The 14,979-nt window shown below is 56.0% G+C and overlaps 5 protein-coding genes across 5 annotated transcripts; 4 read left to right on the top strand and 1 right to left on the bottom strand.

The window, feature by feature from the left end:
* Positions 1 to 3,950: 3,950 nt before the first annotated feature.
* LY79DRAFT_607924 (uncharacterized protein) lies at positions 3,951 to 6,794 on the top strand. The gene is made up of 3 exons (XM_060561902.1): positions 3,951 to 4,417; positions 4,682 to 5,555; positions 5,614 to 6,794. The coding sequence occupies exons 1-3, from the start codon at positions 4,208 to 4,210 to the stop codon at positions 6,576 to 6,578; spliced, it is 2,049 nt and encodes a 682-aa protein (XP_060413670.1). The 5' UTR covers positions 3,951 to 4,207; the 3' UTR covers positions 6,579 to 6,794.
* Positions 6,795 to 7,012: 218 nt separating this feature from the next.
* Positions 7,013 to 8,315, top strand: LY79DRAFT_516392 (ribosomal protein S2; the record flags this gene model as incomplete). Its single annotated transcript, XM_060554814.1, has 3 exons — positions 7,013 to 7,043; positions 7,104 to 7,947; positions 8,021 to 8,315. 3 exons carry the CDS (start codon positions 7,013 to 7,015, stop codon positions 8,313 to 8,315), a joined length of 1,170 nt encoding a protein of 389 aa, XP_060413669.1.
* A 590-nt stretch (positions 8,316 to 8,905) lies between these two features.
* LY79DRAFT_670098 (uncharacterized protein) lies at positions 8,906 to 9,418 on the bottom strand (the record flags this gene model as incomplete). The annotated part of the gene is made up of 2 exons (XM_060563737.1): positions 8,906 to 8,918; positions 9,189 to 9,418. 2 exons carry the CDS (start codon positions 9,416 to 9,418, stop codon positions 8,906 to 8,908), a joined length of 243 nt encoding a protein of 80 aa, XP_060413668.1.
* Positions 9,419 to 10,406: 988 nt separating this feature from the next.
* On the top strand, positions 10,407 to 12,056 carry LY79DRAFT_580118 (uncharacterized protein; the record flags this gene model as incomplete). The annotated part of the gene is made up of 1 exon (XM_060560076.1): positions 10,407 to 12,056. The coding sequence occupies one exon, from the start codon at positions 10,407 to 10,409 to the stop codon at positions 12,054 to 12,056; it is 1,650 nt and encodes a 549-aa protein (XP_060413667.1).
* A 714-nt stretch (positions 12,057 to 12,770) lies between these two features.
* On the top strand, positions 12,771 to 14,382 carry LY79DRAFT_670096 (uncharacterized protein; the record flags this gene model as incomplete). Its single annotated transcript, XM_060563736.1, has 4 exons — positions 12,771 to 12,785; positions 12,856 to 13,404; positions 13,483 to 13,915; positions 13,997 to 14,382. The coding sequence occupies 4 exons, from the start codon at positions 12,771 to 12,773 to the stop codon at positions 14,380 to 14,382; spliced, it is 1,383 nt and encodes a 460-aa protein (XP_060413666.1).
* Between the last annotated feature and the right edge of the window lie 597 nt (positions 14,383 to 14,979).

Here is a 14,979-nt window from a genome sequence, read left to right as displayed (position 1 = left end):
TTCCGTTCTCGACGGTATCCTGGATCTGGACACCGCTTTTAATAAGCCGACAATCGATACTAGTTGTAGCTTGCCTCCCGCTCTGAAAGTGCTGCAGGAGGCCCCATTGGTCATGCCGGTCGAGGCCATCTTGGTCAAGTCTCGCTTGCCATCATCTCTCGGCATTAGCGCGATGTGAGTGCAGATTTGCGATGCAGCGCAGAAACAAGACTCCGACATGCAGCCGCATCCTTCACCCCTCTACCAGCGTCGGGTTCTCGTCTTGGCGACGACCTTTCCACAGTGCATTCAATTATATAGTATTGCGGTAGGCCTAGTTGCGGATACCTTGGTCGAAGTAGCCATGTGAGCGGGGCCGCAGCATAAAGATTTACAAGCTCTAGCCTCACCATGGTCGACTTGGCCATCAGTGTTACCGTGTATATGTTATAGTGGCATTCCAGGTATACATGATAGGTTCGTTTCTCTCTCCCTTTTGTTGTTCAAGCTTGGGATCTGATCTTGAAAGTTTTTGACATGTAGTCGAGCCCCTCGAGGCTAACACAGTTGTCCCAATTTCATTGTCCTTTCTGGTCGGTGACACATCATGCAGGTTATGCTTTATAATCCTATCGTATGGTAGAACTAGAGCGCTCCGCCAGCATTTATCACTTTCCGTTCCAGAATTACCTTTTTTAGTCCGTCCCACCAGCCCAACAATGGTAGTTCGGATTCAGATGGTCAGATTAAGAAGAGGACGATCAACACATGTGAGTACCATTGCCGTAGTTTCACAATTCACCATCCCACGAAGTCGGGGGAAACGGTGCTCGAGCGAGACAACAAGGGCAATGACGGAGAAACGCATGTCGGTATGTAGGATTACAGAGCCAAGATAGACATGTAAAGTAAGAGAGGTGTCAGGATGAAATAAATCATGATCGGTCGTGTACTGACCTAGACGAAGCCGCCTGAAGGTTGGGTAGGGCAGAACCCAAGCTCTCAGTGAAGAATCTGGTCATTGACTTTACGCCATACTGCTACACGCTTTGCTGGGCTTTGCTGCCTCTATTAGTAGAAGCCTCCAGCATCGAAGTTATGTACATCGAAGTTATGTACATCAATCATCTGCAGGAATAGTGCTTTCGGTCCAATTCACTGGGGCTTGGATTTACTAGGGGCGTATTTCTCTAGCAATTTATTCTCACAAAGCCGATGTGAGGAGATTTCTACCAACACGACTGTAGCAAACGTTACGCGCCGGCAACGTAAACTCAATCGCGGACGCCTTCAAGATCTGAAGTTGTCGTTCCGGCAGCTGTTGTTCAGGTTTGACAGGGCTATGATGGAAGCCGGGCGGGCCGCGCCGCCGCTTCGTGAAGTGACGCCGTGAGCCGGCGAGGCAAGCGACGACGACAGCGAAGCAGAACCGGCGGAGGGATGAGCAAGCCTAAGAGTCAAAGTCAACTGTGGCTACCTATGGCTGGCTTTCTGTAGGCAGCGGAAGGCTACCCTAGGAAATTGGCCAAACACTCTGTGGGCAAGTATATTCTCATGTAGCAGCGGTTGGTTGTCTTGGCAGGTTCGTGGTGCCGAACTTCTCACACCATCATGCTTTCAAGGGGCCGGACGCACTTAGAACCCAAAGTGTTATTTTAAGTGTTCTATAAAATGGCATTGGTAGTAAAACAAATGAAGTGCCGGGCGGTAACCATACATCGCGTAGGGGATATAGCCACTCAGGGACTAGTTAGTGAGTTCCGCTGAAATGAGGGTATCACAGCCAGCCACTCGGGTATTTTTCGTTTCAATGACCAGAGCAGTAGAAAACGTGCGTAAGAACAGACAACGGCAGGGCGGTAGTCAGTGAGTGCATTCGAAGTTGCATGGCTTTCCCTTCCATTGAACCCGCCCCTTGTAAACGGGTCCCTAAGTATGGCAGCGTTTCTACGGCGAGAGTTCTTGCTCAACCGGACATGGGAGGCACGCAGTATGCTGTCCCCTTCTCGTGCCGACTTGAAGCAGGCAACCCTCACTGGGAACGAGGGCGGCTGGAGCACGATTGACAAGAAATGAGATTATGAGAAGGTTTGATTATCGCGACAAGAAAGTGGCGATCTGCAATTGTGGTCATGACGGTCCTAGGGGTGACAGCAGGTAGTTGATATTGGGCAGCACGTAGGCAGGTATTATGAGATGCTGAACAACAGAGCTTCACTGTATAGAACCGTAGGATACGCATAGCGGCGACGGTGGATGAGAGTGACGAACCGTTACAGCAGTATCTCGGACCCGAAGGAGTCCGGGGCCGGGACAGCAAGCACGACAAGTCCGTGTCCATGTATGCGGAAGTTGGTTCCGGGCTTCGGAGTGGTGGTGATGACAAAAATAGGTATAATTTGCAAATAAGACAGGACGTAATGCCTCAGGATACGAGTCAAATCTCGAACCGAGTTTTCTTGCCGCACGAGCGGGGAATTGGTCAAACGATGTTGGCTTGCTTGTCAGGTCCAGTGAGGCTAAGGTGAGGCTAAGGCGAGGCGGAAGGAAGAAAAGAAAAAAAAAGGGAGACGAGCAGACCCGCCATTTCGGGTCGGAGTGGCGGCCCGGACAAAGATGCTCTGCATATTTATGTGTGAGTTTGGGAATGCATATTGGGAATACATATTGGGACGGATAGGGAGGAATGGGAGTGCAGCGGTGTAAGAATAAATCAGTCGACGGTGATTATGGCTTGTTGTAGACGACTTGACTGACTGGGTATGAAGATCGGATGACCTGCACCCCGACTCGACAGGGTCAGGCTGTCTTATTCGAGACCATTATTCACCGCCGGCCGCTGCTGGTTTGGGTTCATGCAAGGGGAGCCGGGGTCCTTTTTTCCCCCCTTCCCAAGCGTGCAGAACGGAGGCACTTGCCTGGACTTTGTTTTGTTTGCTTCACCGAGGGCGGTTTCCGAGGCAATCGTTTTTCTTCTCTTGCGGCAGTCAAGAAACAGGTGCCGGGTACAACACCCATAGAAATTCCAACGGGCGAGTATATCCCTCAGTCTTGACGATGGTGCTCAAACGACCACACGAACGGACACAGGATGAAAACCACACCGAGGATAAAAAGGCGGGACAAGGTCTCTCACAGATCACACGGCCTCGGGGGCTTCAGGGAGCGAGCAAGTGGAGGCCCTGGAGACAAAGAGAAAAGACGATTGGTGAATGGGGCTTGGCGGACTGGAGCGTGGGCGAGATTGAACGCGACAGCGGGTGCCAAGGATGGCCAGTGCATTACATACCCCTGTCCCCTCGACAACCTGTATGTCTTTCTTTTCCCTTCTTTTTTCCATTTATTTATGTTTTTTTGGAAAGAAAAAAAAGTTCGGGGTGCTCATTCCCGTTTCTCTGTTTGCTTACTTCGGCGGTGTTAATTGTACCCTACTCACTGACCGGTGTTCTTGTGGCGTGCAGTACGCAGACGAAATGCCATCTGGGGCGCCATTCCGACCACAAACCAAAACATACATTGTAGTCGGCCAATTTCGGTCCCCATGACCATGACCACGGACCGCAGCAAGACCAGGCAGGGTCCACACCAAGCTAAGGTACCTCCTACATGTATGTGTCCCTAGTTTTCGAATACAACAGATACCTAGGTAGACAGAGTCACCGCAGGTAGCTGCTGGCCTGGAGCACTGAAGGACTGGACCTTGACCTTGGACCTGGAAATAACTGACCTGGTCCCTCCCCCCGTCCATCAAATATTATCCTTGGCTCGCACCCGAAGCAGGCAGTCCAGCTTTCTGCAACGGCTTTCTTGTAGTGCATGCTTTGCGTTGCACCCTCCAGAAGAGACGATACCAGATTGCGGATACACCTGTTGCCTACTGTCCGATTCTTTGTTGCCCGCCCTTTGTCTCACTTTTCCAAACCTCCGTCTATTTTCTCTCTCTCACTCTCTCTCTCTCTCTCTCTCTCTCTCTTGTTCCATCCCCCTCCCCATCATCTTCATATATCTCCCTCTTCCTCTCTGCCCTGCAAACAGTCAGAGCAGACAGCGACGCTTACTTAACCTTTATTGACAAACCCCCGACTCCCCGACTATCCGACTCGCGCACGCGCCGCCCCCGGCACCCACTCTCCCCCAGCCGCCAAACCAGTGTGGGCGACGCTGGAAAAAAAAAAAATAGCAACCTCGCATCAACACCGCTCATATCGTAATCTGACAAGTTCATGCAATGTCAGGCAACACCCTTAGAGGTACGCCCAATCGCGGCCAGGCCCGTGGAAGTATCCCCTTCACCCAGAGCCCCTCGGTCACTGGCCCTGCTACGCCTAGCACCTCTTCCGGCATTCCTCGACCAGTTCTAGAGACCCAGGCTACTCAGAGCGAAGTTGGTGGATCGGGAGTGAGTGCCAGCCGTCAGAAGCAGACCAAGAGAGATGAGGTATGAACCCTTTTCCTGGTATTGCCCCGCGATGAATACCTCCTGTTCCTCCTTTCCGACTTCTTGGGGGAGAAGAAATAAGCCTGTCTTGTCTATCCATTCTATCCATTCTGCTCTCGTCGAGTCTGCATCGTGACAATCGCGTCTTTCCTCGACCCCCAGAAGACCCACCCCATCTCCCTCCTCCAAATGGCTCGACTTACCTACGGCGAGCTTGAAAGAGCCAGAATGCTCGACATGACGGATACTGACTACTACGTCAAGGCGATCCGCAAGAAGATGGAGAGCGATCTCTCCAAGAAGAAGCACCTCACGAGCCGAGCCCGTCACTCGCGTAAGGCCCCGCCCGGCACCGTCCTCGCCCTGAAGCCGAGCCAGGCACTGCAGATCAAGCCTGGCACCTCTGTCGCCGAGGCCGCCCAGCTCATGGCCGCCAAGCGCGAGGACTGCGTACTTGTCACCGATGACGATGACCGCATCGCCGGTATCTTCACCGCCAAGGATCTGGCCTTCCGCGTCGTCGGCGCCGGTCAGAAGCCGAGCCATATCACCATCGCCGAGATCATGACCAAGAACCCCCTCTGCGCCCGCACCGACACGAGCGCCACCGACGCCCTCGACCTCATGGTCCGCAAGGGCTTCCGCCACTTGCCCGTTATGGACGAGAACCAGGACATCTCCGGTATCCTCGACATCACAAAGTGCTTCTACGACGCAATGGAGAAGCTGGAGCGCGCCTACTCGTCCTCGAGACGCCTCTACGACGCCCTCGAGGGTGTCCAGTCCGAGCTCGGCACGAGCCAGCCCCAGCAGATCATACAATACGTCGAGGCTTTGCGCTCCAAGATGTCGGGCCCTACTCTTGAATCCGTCCTCGACGGACGCCCACCTACCACTGTCAGCGTGAGGACTTCGGTCAGGGAGGCAGCACAGATGATGAAGGAGAACCGTACGACCGCTGTCCTCGTCCAGGACCAGGGCGCCATTACCGGTATCTTCACCAGCAAGGACGTCGTCCTCCGTGTAATCGCCCCTGGTTTGGATCCCGCTACCTGCAGCGTTGTCCGGGTGATGACTCCTCACCCCGACTTTGCTCCCATGGACATGTCCATCCAGGCTGCCCTGCGCAAGATGCACGGTAAGTGTTGCCCGTGAAGCGGAACCTTCGTGCAGGAACGCTAGCTAACCTACCGTAGACGGCCACTACCTCAACCTCCCCGTCATGAACGATGGCGGCGAGATCGTCGGTATGGTTGACGTCCTGAAGCTCACCTACGCCACCCTCGAGCAGATCAACACCATGTCCACCTCCGACAGCGAAGGACCCGCGTGGAACAAGTTCTGGCTCTCTCTGGACGACGGCACGGAATCCATGATGTCCGGTGAGGGTAGCCATACCCACCACACAAATCTTGGTTCCCGTATCATGTCCCCCGACATGAGCCGCGAGCGCATCGGCGACAGCGTTGCCCCCGGCGACTCTGCCTCCCATGTTGGTCTTGAGTCGCCGCCGCGGTCCGCTGTTACCGGCCACAGCCCGGTCCATCAGTCTCCCGCCGAGCTGCCGTTCCCCTTCAAGTTCAAGGCCCCGTCCGGACGCGTGCACCGCCTACAGGTTATCGCCTCGCAGGGCATCGCTGCCATGGTCACCAACGTGATTTCCAAGCTCGGAAGCGAGGTGGACTCTATTGGTGGTGCTCCCACGGTTGAGGAAGGAAGGATCTCTGGCGGTTTTGCGCTCAGCTACCTCGACGATGAGGGCGACTCTGTCTCGATCACGACGGACAACGATCTCCTCGAGTCCATCCTGCTTGCCCGCCAAGGTCACAGAGAAAAGGTCGACCTCTTTGTCCACGACCCCGAGAAGCCCCCTGTCTCGGCCGCCCCCCCGACCATAGAGCCGGTCGCCCTTCCTACTCCCCCTATTTCTGCCACCCCTGACCTGCGCCGGAGACGAGCATACGACGACGAGGACGACGAGGCGGAGGATGAAGATGACGATATGTCCCACGTGCGTCGGTCGCGCCGCGCTAGGCATGCGGCCGAGCCAGAACAGGTTATTGCTGGCGTTCCCAATGAGCTGCTGCTCCCCGGTGCCATTGTGACGTTAGCGGTTGTTATTGTTGGCGTCTTCACCATCTCGCGTTTGACTAGTAGGTAAGAGATTTCTTGGAGACCGAGGAACGCTAAAAGGGGAGGACCTCAATCACGACTTTACGAGAGTCCTTGGCGAAGCATTGTAGATATGTATCGAGTATTATTGTCTTTACTAGACTCGAGTACCCCGACTTTAATTAATCCATCGCACATCACCGTTTTGCATGATTCCCTTCTCAATTGTGTTTCCGTTAGTTTGGCAATGAAAATCCCGAGACCACCCACCCACCATAACAAATTTCAATAATATCATAGAAAACGTATCGGTTCCGTTGTGAGTGACGTTGTCAATCATTGGCTTACCTAATCGTCTGAGCGGTAGGGGGGAGTGGGGCGGCTACTTCCGTCCAGCTCTCCGAAAGCTCCAAAAATTGTTCCTGACGACCTGCAGCGCAACAACCACTCACCCGCCATCACGCCGCAGCCGACTAGGTAGACATGATTGTTAGAAGCATAGCCAGCCGGCATGGTATGATGATTCTTGGTCCCCAATCAATTGACAGCGTGCTGACCGCCCTCTTCCGTGCAGGCTACCGAGCCCTTGCGGCGCCAGCCGCCCGATCGTGCCACCGCGCCATCACCACGTCGTCACTTGGAGGCGTGACCCCCGAGCAGCTCGCGAACTTTACCGAGGCCGCGGCCCTCAGCCAGATCACAGAAGACTCGCCGCATGCGCGGGAGCGTCCGACTCAGGGGATGGAGGCCGTTCGCAAGGCGTACGTCGCGTCCCGCCGCGTGCAGAAGGCGACGGGGCACATCGGCTCCGTCGTCAAGCGCACCTACGTGCCCTCGACTCTCGTTGACAACCCGCCGGCGCCCAAGGACATCACACTCGAGCTTCTGATGGCCTCGCAGACGCACATGGGGCACCACACGTCGCTGTGGAACCCGGCTAACGCGCGGTACATTTACGGCGTCCGGCAGGAGATCCACATCATCTCGCTCGAGACGACGGCGGCGCACCTGCGCCGCGCCGCTCGAGTCGTCGAGGAGGTGGCGTACCGCGGCGGCCTTATTCTGTTCGTCGGCACACGTAAGGGCCAGATGGAGATCGTCACCAAGGCGGCCCGGCTGGCGGGTGGTTGCCACCTCTTCACCAAGTGGACGCCGGGCAACATCACGAACCGGGACATGATCAACCGCGGCAAGGAGATCAAGATCGTAGACGAGAAAGACGCGGCGCTGGGCGGGTTCGAAAGGCTGGAAAGGACGGGCCGGCCGCTCGTACCAGACCTGGTAGTGTGCATGAACCCGCTTGAGAACTATACCTTGTTATACGAGTGCGGTTTGGCCAACGTGCCGACGATCGGCATCATCGACACGGACGCGAACCCGGATTGGGTCACGTACACCATTCCGGCCAATGACGACAGGTATGCTTTAACATCACCCCTCGTGCCAGCTAGTGATGAGAGCCCATGACTAACTATATTCGCCCCCAAACAGCTACCGATCCGTCGCAGTCATCGGAGGCGTTCTTGGACGTGCGGGAGAGCAGGGTCAGAAGCGGCGCCTTGCGGATGCGGAGAATGGCGTCGTGGCGTGGCAGACGCCCGCCGAGACAGCGCGGTACATGAGGGGCGAGATCAAGCGGTACGAGAAGGAGATCAAGCGCTGGGAGCGCGACAGCGCGGCCGAGGCGGAGAAGGGCTCCAGCGGCGAACAGCAGCTGCTGGAAATGCTGCAGGTGGAACGGATCAAGGCTGTCGACGGCGAGGTCAATTACAGGAAGATGGGGTGATGGCGTGATGGGGTGATGCGGGTGACGAGGAAAAGTGTCTATCTCTGTGTCGAAGGAAGGAAAACGATAAAAGAACATCTGAAAATTTGGAAGACGGGAACGAGGGGGCACAGCCTTTGTACTAGATACACCGTTGTATGAACATGTACCAGTATTTATAGAATTTGCACCTTGCTTGTCTGCGGGTGGCTGTCACTACGTTAAGGGAGCTCTTGTATGGCGTGATGGCTCTTGGCTGTGTGCCCTCAGGCTCAGATAAGTCGTATACACATTAGAGGTATCAAGTATATCAACTTGTGTGTGTGTGTCAGCGAAGGCAAAGCCTCGTCAGTTGTGGTTTCCATGGTCCCTCTCTGTCCAGCAGGTCTTTCTCCGTCGGGGTTAGACTGGCATCCTGATCTCAAACCACTCGAAAGCCTTCCCTAGTGCCAGAAAAGCGAGTCCAAACAATACACGCATTCCCGTTCACGTCAGTGCTCTGCCTCTTCACTGCGGCGATTTGTGCTGCGTCTTCTCACAGCCTACGTCTCGAGGGCAACGGTCTTCTTCGGGTCATGTATACCCCCAAGCGAGGTAGCATGGCGTAAACATCAGCCTTCTCTGCTGTGCCTTGTTAGCACAAAATGTGCTTTTGCTAGGCCATGTTCGGTGGTATCCAGCCAAGCGCCATTGAGCAAGCTCCCCTACAAGCGTTGTGAAGTAGTAACAAGAGAACATGGACGACTCGACTGCCACCGGCTTACAGTGCAAACGACAACAGGGCCAGTCACGGAATGGCCATGCAGTGATGCCCGTTGGCAGTCGATGGCAATGCGACATATGGTGAGAGGGAGCCGAGGAACGCCCTTGGTGGGGCAGGAGCAACTCACTCACTTGGATTCGGCTTTTTCTTCGTCCTTCTTGGGTTTTCGCGGGCGCCCAGAGCGTGGCTTGACGGCAGCCGAGTTGGCACGAACAGCGTGACGCACCTGGCTGAGAGTGTATCCCGTCTGCTTCGCAATAGCCTTTGGAGGCATGTACGCGTCAAAGTAGAGGGTACGGATGCGGATGCGGTCCGCCTCTGTGAGGTGCTTGGTATGGACGCCTTTTGGACGGAACTCCATCGCGGTGGTAGCGGGCAAAAATTGGAATTCTGAACTGTTCCGTTAGAGTGACATGTGTAGAAAGAAAATGCCGAGGGACATGCCGAGGGGATGCCACTTACACTACAATGCTCTTAAGGCTCTAATGGTTGATGACCCACCTCACCTACTTGCATGTCAACTCGGAGCGACCCGACAGTGGTAGAAGATGCTGGTACTTACGCCTCGAAGAGGCTTGCGTAGCGCCCACGTGGTGATGTGGCTGTGGCTCTAAACTACATAATCGTACATGCATGCTTAGCTAAACCACCACCCCGTCCCCCATGTTGAAAACTTCGCACCTGCGCATTTCCCCTCCCTCCATCCATCACCAACGAACATTTCAGCACGGCACAAGCAGCAGCACAGCGCCAGCCAGCCAGCTCCATTCCCGTTTCCCGCACCGCACCCCGCCAAGGTCAGGCATTCGTGCATGGCGTAGCTGTGGTGTCATTGCAAAGCTTAACGCAAGGCGGTGCCAGCTCCGACCGGTAAACAAGTGCAGCGCAAGCCACCACCGCGCGCTTTCATTTACAATTTGACACGCATATCGACATTTTGGTCAAGAAGAAGCCGTGTCTCTCATTGGACAGCAAGTGGGGAGGACCTGATTGTCGGACCAGACTCGGTAGGCTTACTTGCAGCCTTTCCTTACAAATCAAGACCTGCATACTCCTCTCCTCCGTCCTGTCCCCAACATATCAGATGCCAACAAGACTTCGAAGACGGAAGGAGACAGACTGTGCTTGCGTGCAAATATCACGTGCTGCCAGCTGATTGCTACCCTGTTTGTTTGTTTGTTTGTTTGTTTTTTGCTTACCATGTGAAATGTTGACTAACTCTTTATTCCACGCGAAGTTGGTAGAGCCAGACTCGGTGCAAAGGGTAACAGCAGCTGCCCTCTTATAATTGGAAGAAAAAAAAAGAAAAGGCCCCTGCGGTGCCGATCCCGTCGCCGAGTCAGTGCAACATGCCGGCAATGCTGGATGATCCGACAAGTCCCACAATTTACCGTGTCTCCGGAGCACCACCGTATCCGGATCCTAACCAGCCCGAACTGCCTGTCGACATCGTCCCTCGTCAAGTGACGCTCCGGGATCGCCAGACGACAGCAACCATCATACCGTTTGCATCGCAAAATGAGGTACCTCAGTCCCTCGTTCGCTATCTCAGCGATCAACTGAACAAAGAAATCGAGGGAGGTGATACGTACCCGATGATGGACCCCATGCCGGCCGGCAAGTTCGGCGCCTATTGGTTCCAGAATTTTGGCGCCATCATGCTGCTCGGAAACATCGAGCGTGCCGCCCTCACAGACGATATGGACTGGTCCCGAGAGTGCCTGGGCAGCTTCTACATCAAGCCCAACTACCCCGGCCGCAGCAGTCACGTGTGTAACGCGGGCTTCCTCGTCACCGACGCCTCGCGCAACCGTGGTGTGGGCCGGCTGATGGGTGAGTGCTACATCGACTGGGCACCCAAGCTCGGCTACACCTACTCGGTCTTCAACCTCGTCTATGAGACCAATGTTGCCTCGTGCAAGATTTGGGACGCGCTGGGCTTCAAGCGCATCGGCCGCGTCAAGGGCTGCGGCAACCTCAAGTCTCACCCGGACCAGCTCATCGACGCCATCATCTACGGACGCGACCTCATACCCGGCGAGTCCGAGGAACTCGTGAGTGAAGAGCGCTTCGACAAGATCAAGTTCTACCTCAAGTACGGCAAGTATCCGGCCGGGGCTGACCGCGCCGAGAAAAGCAGGCTCCGGAGCGCCGCCACCCACTACAAGCTGCTTGACGACGACCGCCTGATGCTCAAGGACAAGGAGGTCGTTCCCGACCCACGCCGCCAGTACGAGATCGCCCGCGAGGTCCACGTCGCCCAGCACGGCGGCATCAACAAGACGACGGCCACCATTGCCGAGAAATACCACTGGAGCCGCATAAAGGAGACGGTGAGCGACGTCATCAGGAACTGTGTCGAGTGCAAGGAGCTCAGCAAGATGCCCGCCTCTGGAGGGAACGGGGGCGCGAGGGGAAGGGCGGCCGCGGTGGCCGCTGCCGCCGCCTCCTCGCCGGCGAACATTTCTACTTCCATCTCAAATACTACCCTTGCAAATCCCTCGTTCACAAGCACCTCCGCATCAATGCCGCCGCCCTCGGCCGCAGACGTCAACACCGCAAACGGCGTCCTCGCCTTGCAGCATCACCTGTCTCCCTTATCCCCTCCACGATCATCACCGTACGCCGAAGTCGCATCCATACCGCCGTCGCACACCCTCCGCGACCCCTCCGCCTCCCCTCTGCCCCGTCACCCGCACCACAACCCTATGCTCCAGGACGAGTCCTTCCAGCCCATAGACCCGCAAATCATCGGCCCGCCGCCGACGTCGCACGATGACCCCTACAACCACTACCACCCGCACCACACGGATTTCCAGGCGCTGCTCAACGCGACGGAGGCGGAGGAGACGGCGGAGGAGGCGGCGGCTGTGGACCGGGACCTGGACATGCTGATTGAGCAGGACCACGACGAGGATGAAAGGGACGGGGATGTGCCGATGGGGGAGAAGGATGGCAGGGATAAGGACGTATACTCTATCGGGTTCATCAACGGATGAGAAAAGAGTGAGAAGGTTTACGCGCGTGTTGTTTGGCGTTTTGGGCTGGGCTACGGCGGGGGGGCGGGGGGCGGAGGTTCTGCCATTTCTACTTCCCAGATTCCTCTACACAAAAGGAATGAGCATGTCGGCTTTTTAAATAATGAATGCATACTAATAAAGCTTATAGATACCACTGCGTTCGCTCGTACACCTGCGTCGGTCGATATGCCGCACCTCCTGAACGGGTGGTGTATCCCGGAAGGCCAGTCCTGCTGAGCCGATGGACCCCCGTCACGACAAGCAAACTCTGAAATGCTTGGGACGGACGAGAGTTCTTGGAAACCATGTCCATCTGGCAAAACCGCATGCTGACCCTTCTTGATATACCGCTTTGGAGGCTAGGGCCCGGCCAGGCAGGGCAAGGGATCCGTAGGATCGAGCGTTCAGTGTGCTTTCCACAAAAGGCTCACATGAACCCTCGTGGTCAATAGAATTTAGATCTTTGAAAGCTACACTATTTGTCTTGGCTCACCGCACCTCTCATCTCGAGATGCACCCGACCCCTGGCCGGGTATAAGCCCCGACCCAGGTGTTTTGTGGGGGGCGGCCCTTTTAAGCGCACCCAGCAGGTTAAGATTCGGATTGCTGACAGGAGTTGAGCTAGGGGATGTGACCCTCGAGAGGGTCCTATCATAAAATTTGTGTGATCTCGACAGTCTCGAGAGGTTTGCTATGTCTCTGGTCGGTGTGAGTGATAGCAGCTTCCAACGATACAGCATCTAACCAAATCCGCAACGTTTAATCTGACATCAATCAGGCACAGAACCGTGGCGGCGAGCGTGGGACGGGTGCGTTGCCAGAAGTCTACGAACAACCCGGCTTGGAAGCCGTGACGCATGAGCAAGACTGGTCCGGTCTTCAAGTCGTCAACGACCACCACCACCGAGATGGCAGCAAGGAGGTGACATACCAGAACAACGAATACGAAAAAGATACCCGTGGTAGCCAGCGAAGCCGAGTTCGACCCTGCCGCACAGAAGTCGCTGCCTGCGTCGGTAGCGGCACGGAGAAGGAGGAAATTATAGCTCCTCGTCGGAGCCGGCGTCTTGCTGGTCATCGTGACGGCCGTCGTGGCAGGCGTGGCAGGCGTGGTGGGGAGCAAGATGGCGGGGGAGCAGGGCGCAAGGGGTCACCAGAGGCGCAGGCGATACGCCGGGGCTCGTCGCTCACGGCAACGGGGTGGTGGGAAAACACTGGCTCGGAGGCCAACGACACCTCGTGGCAAGGTCCGGATGAGCTCGACTTGTTCGCCACGGGGAACTCACGCTTAGCGGGATCTACAATCGTGTATGACACCGGATATACGGTAAGATACACCACCCTCCCTTCCCCCAGGCCGCCGCCGAGAGGTCTTTGAACATGGCTAAGTCGTAAAACACCACAGCCGCAGCCAGAACTCTTCTACACCAACGCCCAAATGCAGCTCCTCGGCATCAGCATGAACGACCTGTACAACCCGACGGTTCAGGATGACAGCATCAAGAGCATGACCCTCAGGACCGGCGTTGACAGCAGCGTCGCCTCCAATTGGCCGTGGTCCATTTATCAAGCCGCCGACGGCTACCTCGTCGAAGTGCGCAAGCGGCTGATCGGGGGCACCTTCCGCCCCGCTGCGGAGTGGGATGCCAAGAGGCTCCGCGTGCAGGCGGTCAACGCCAGCCGGCTGGCCCTGGTGCCGACCTCGACCAACTTCAGCAGGATCGCCATCCAGGGGGGCTACGGGATCTTCTACCAGTCGGCGAATTCCAGCCTGGTCGCGCTTATCCCCGATCTTGCGAACAACGTGCCCGCCGACTATGTGACGCCGTGGCCGACGGGTGTGCCCTCCCCCATCTGTCTCCTCCTACACCTCCTTCGGGAAACTGTTTCGAATCGTTGAGCTTACCATCGCTGAGCAGACTTCCCCTCCATCACGCTGCCCCAACGCGGCACCTTCGCCGCCTTCTCGGTGGCCCGGCCGTCGGACTCGCTCCAGAGCGTGGACACGTATGCCCTGTACCTCGACGCCTCGTCCAACATCAACGTGGTATACACGGACTCGTCTACCTCTTCCTCGCCCTCCTGGAAGATGGCGCAGCCCGACGTTTTGAAGGGGGCCGACGCGGACACCGACACCGCGTGCCTCACGATGGCGACCTCGGCCTACGACTCGTTCCAGGAGGAGGTGCCGCTCAAGGTGGCGGCGAGCATGGTGAGATGCTGTTTCCAGCGCGAGGTGCTGGTTAGAGAAGTGACGTTGAGCGGGACGCAGTGGGTTGACGTCGGAAGCGTGCCGATATCCTGAAAGACATGTATTTTCCCCCTTCCTAATGATTGTGTTTAACAAGCGTGTGAGTTTTGTAGTAAGTCATGTCACTAGTATTTTTTTCTATTCATCAAAGCGTCATGATCCTACCTGAGACCTCGCGCTCCAGTTGTCAAATCTTCAGGGCTGTGGAAAGACCGTCTGTGCCGCAGCAACCCAACGTATAAGACCCAAGATGTAGTATACAGGTGTGAAGTTTGGGGCGAATGATGGGATGTTCTATGCCCCACAACCGGGTCTGCTATAGCCTCTTCCCCCAAGGAAAGGTTGTGTCAAAGACCTTGAAACATGACAATGGCACGGCAGATCACGAAGAGCAGCTGGTTCGACACAGCTGATGGATGAAGCGAGAACGGAAAGCTTACGGACGCTATCCGATGGGCAACGGTATATCAAGGTCGAGGTGACCAAGATGTCCAAGATGTCCAAGGTTGGCCGCCTCCCCGAGCGGACCAGAACAGTCCCAATTGGCATCATCGTCGCCCGAGTTACGTACCGTATCAATCAGTCCTCGAAGAAATACCATGTTGGCGAGAACACCATAACGAAGCGTCAGCCTGAGATCATCGACGTGTT

The sequence above is a fragment of the Colletotrichum navitas genome (genome assembly GCF_030913465.1).
Source record: "Colletotrichum navitas strain CBS 125086 chromosome Unknown LY79scaffold_33, whole genome shotgun sequence".
NCBI lineage: Eukaryota > Fungi > Ascomycota > Sordariomycetes > Glomerellales > Glomerellaceae > Colletotrichum > Colletotrichum navitas.
This window is presented reverse-complemented; position numbering and strand designations above follow the sequence as displayed.

Bases quoted from the DNA above. Each gene is read 5' to 3' on its own strand.
- LY79DRAFT_607924 (XM_060561902.1), top strand. From the start codon at position 4,208: ATGTCAGGCAACACCCTTAGAGGTACGCCCAATCGCGGCCAGGCCCGT. The intron at 4,418-4,681 runs GTATGAACCCTT...TACTACGTCAAG, and splicing joins AGCAGACCAAGAGAGATGAG to GCGATCCGCAAGAAGATGGA. The intron at 5,556-5,613 runs GTAAGTGTTGCC...AACCTACCGTAG, and splicing joins TGCCCTGCGCAAGATGCACG to ACGGCCACTACCTCAACCTC.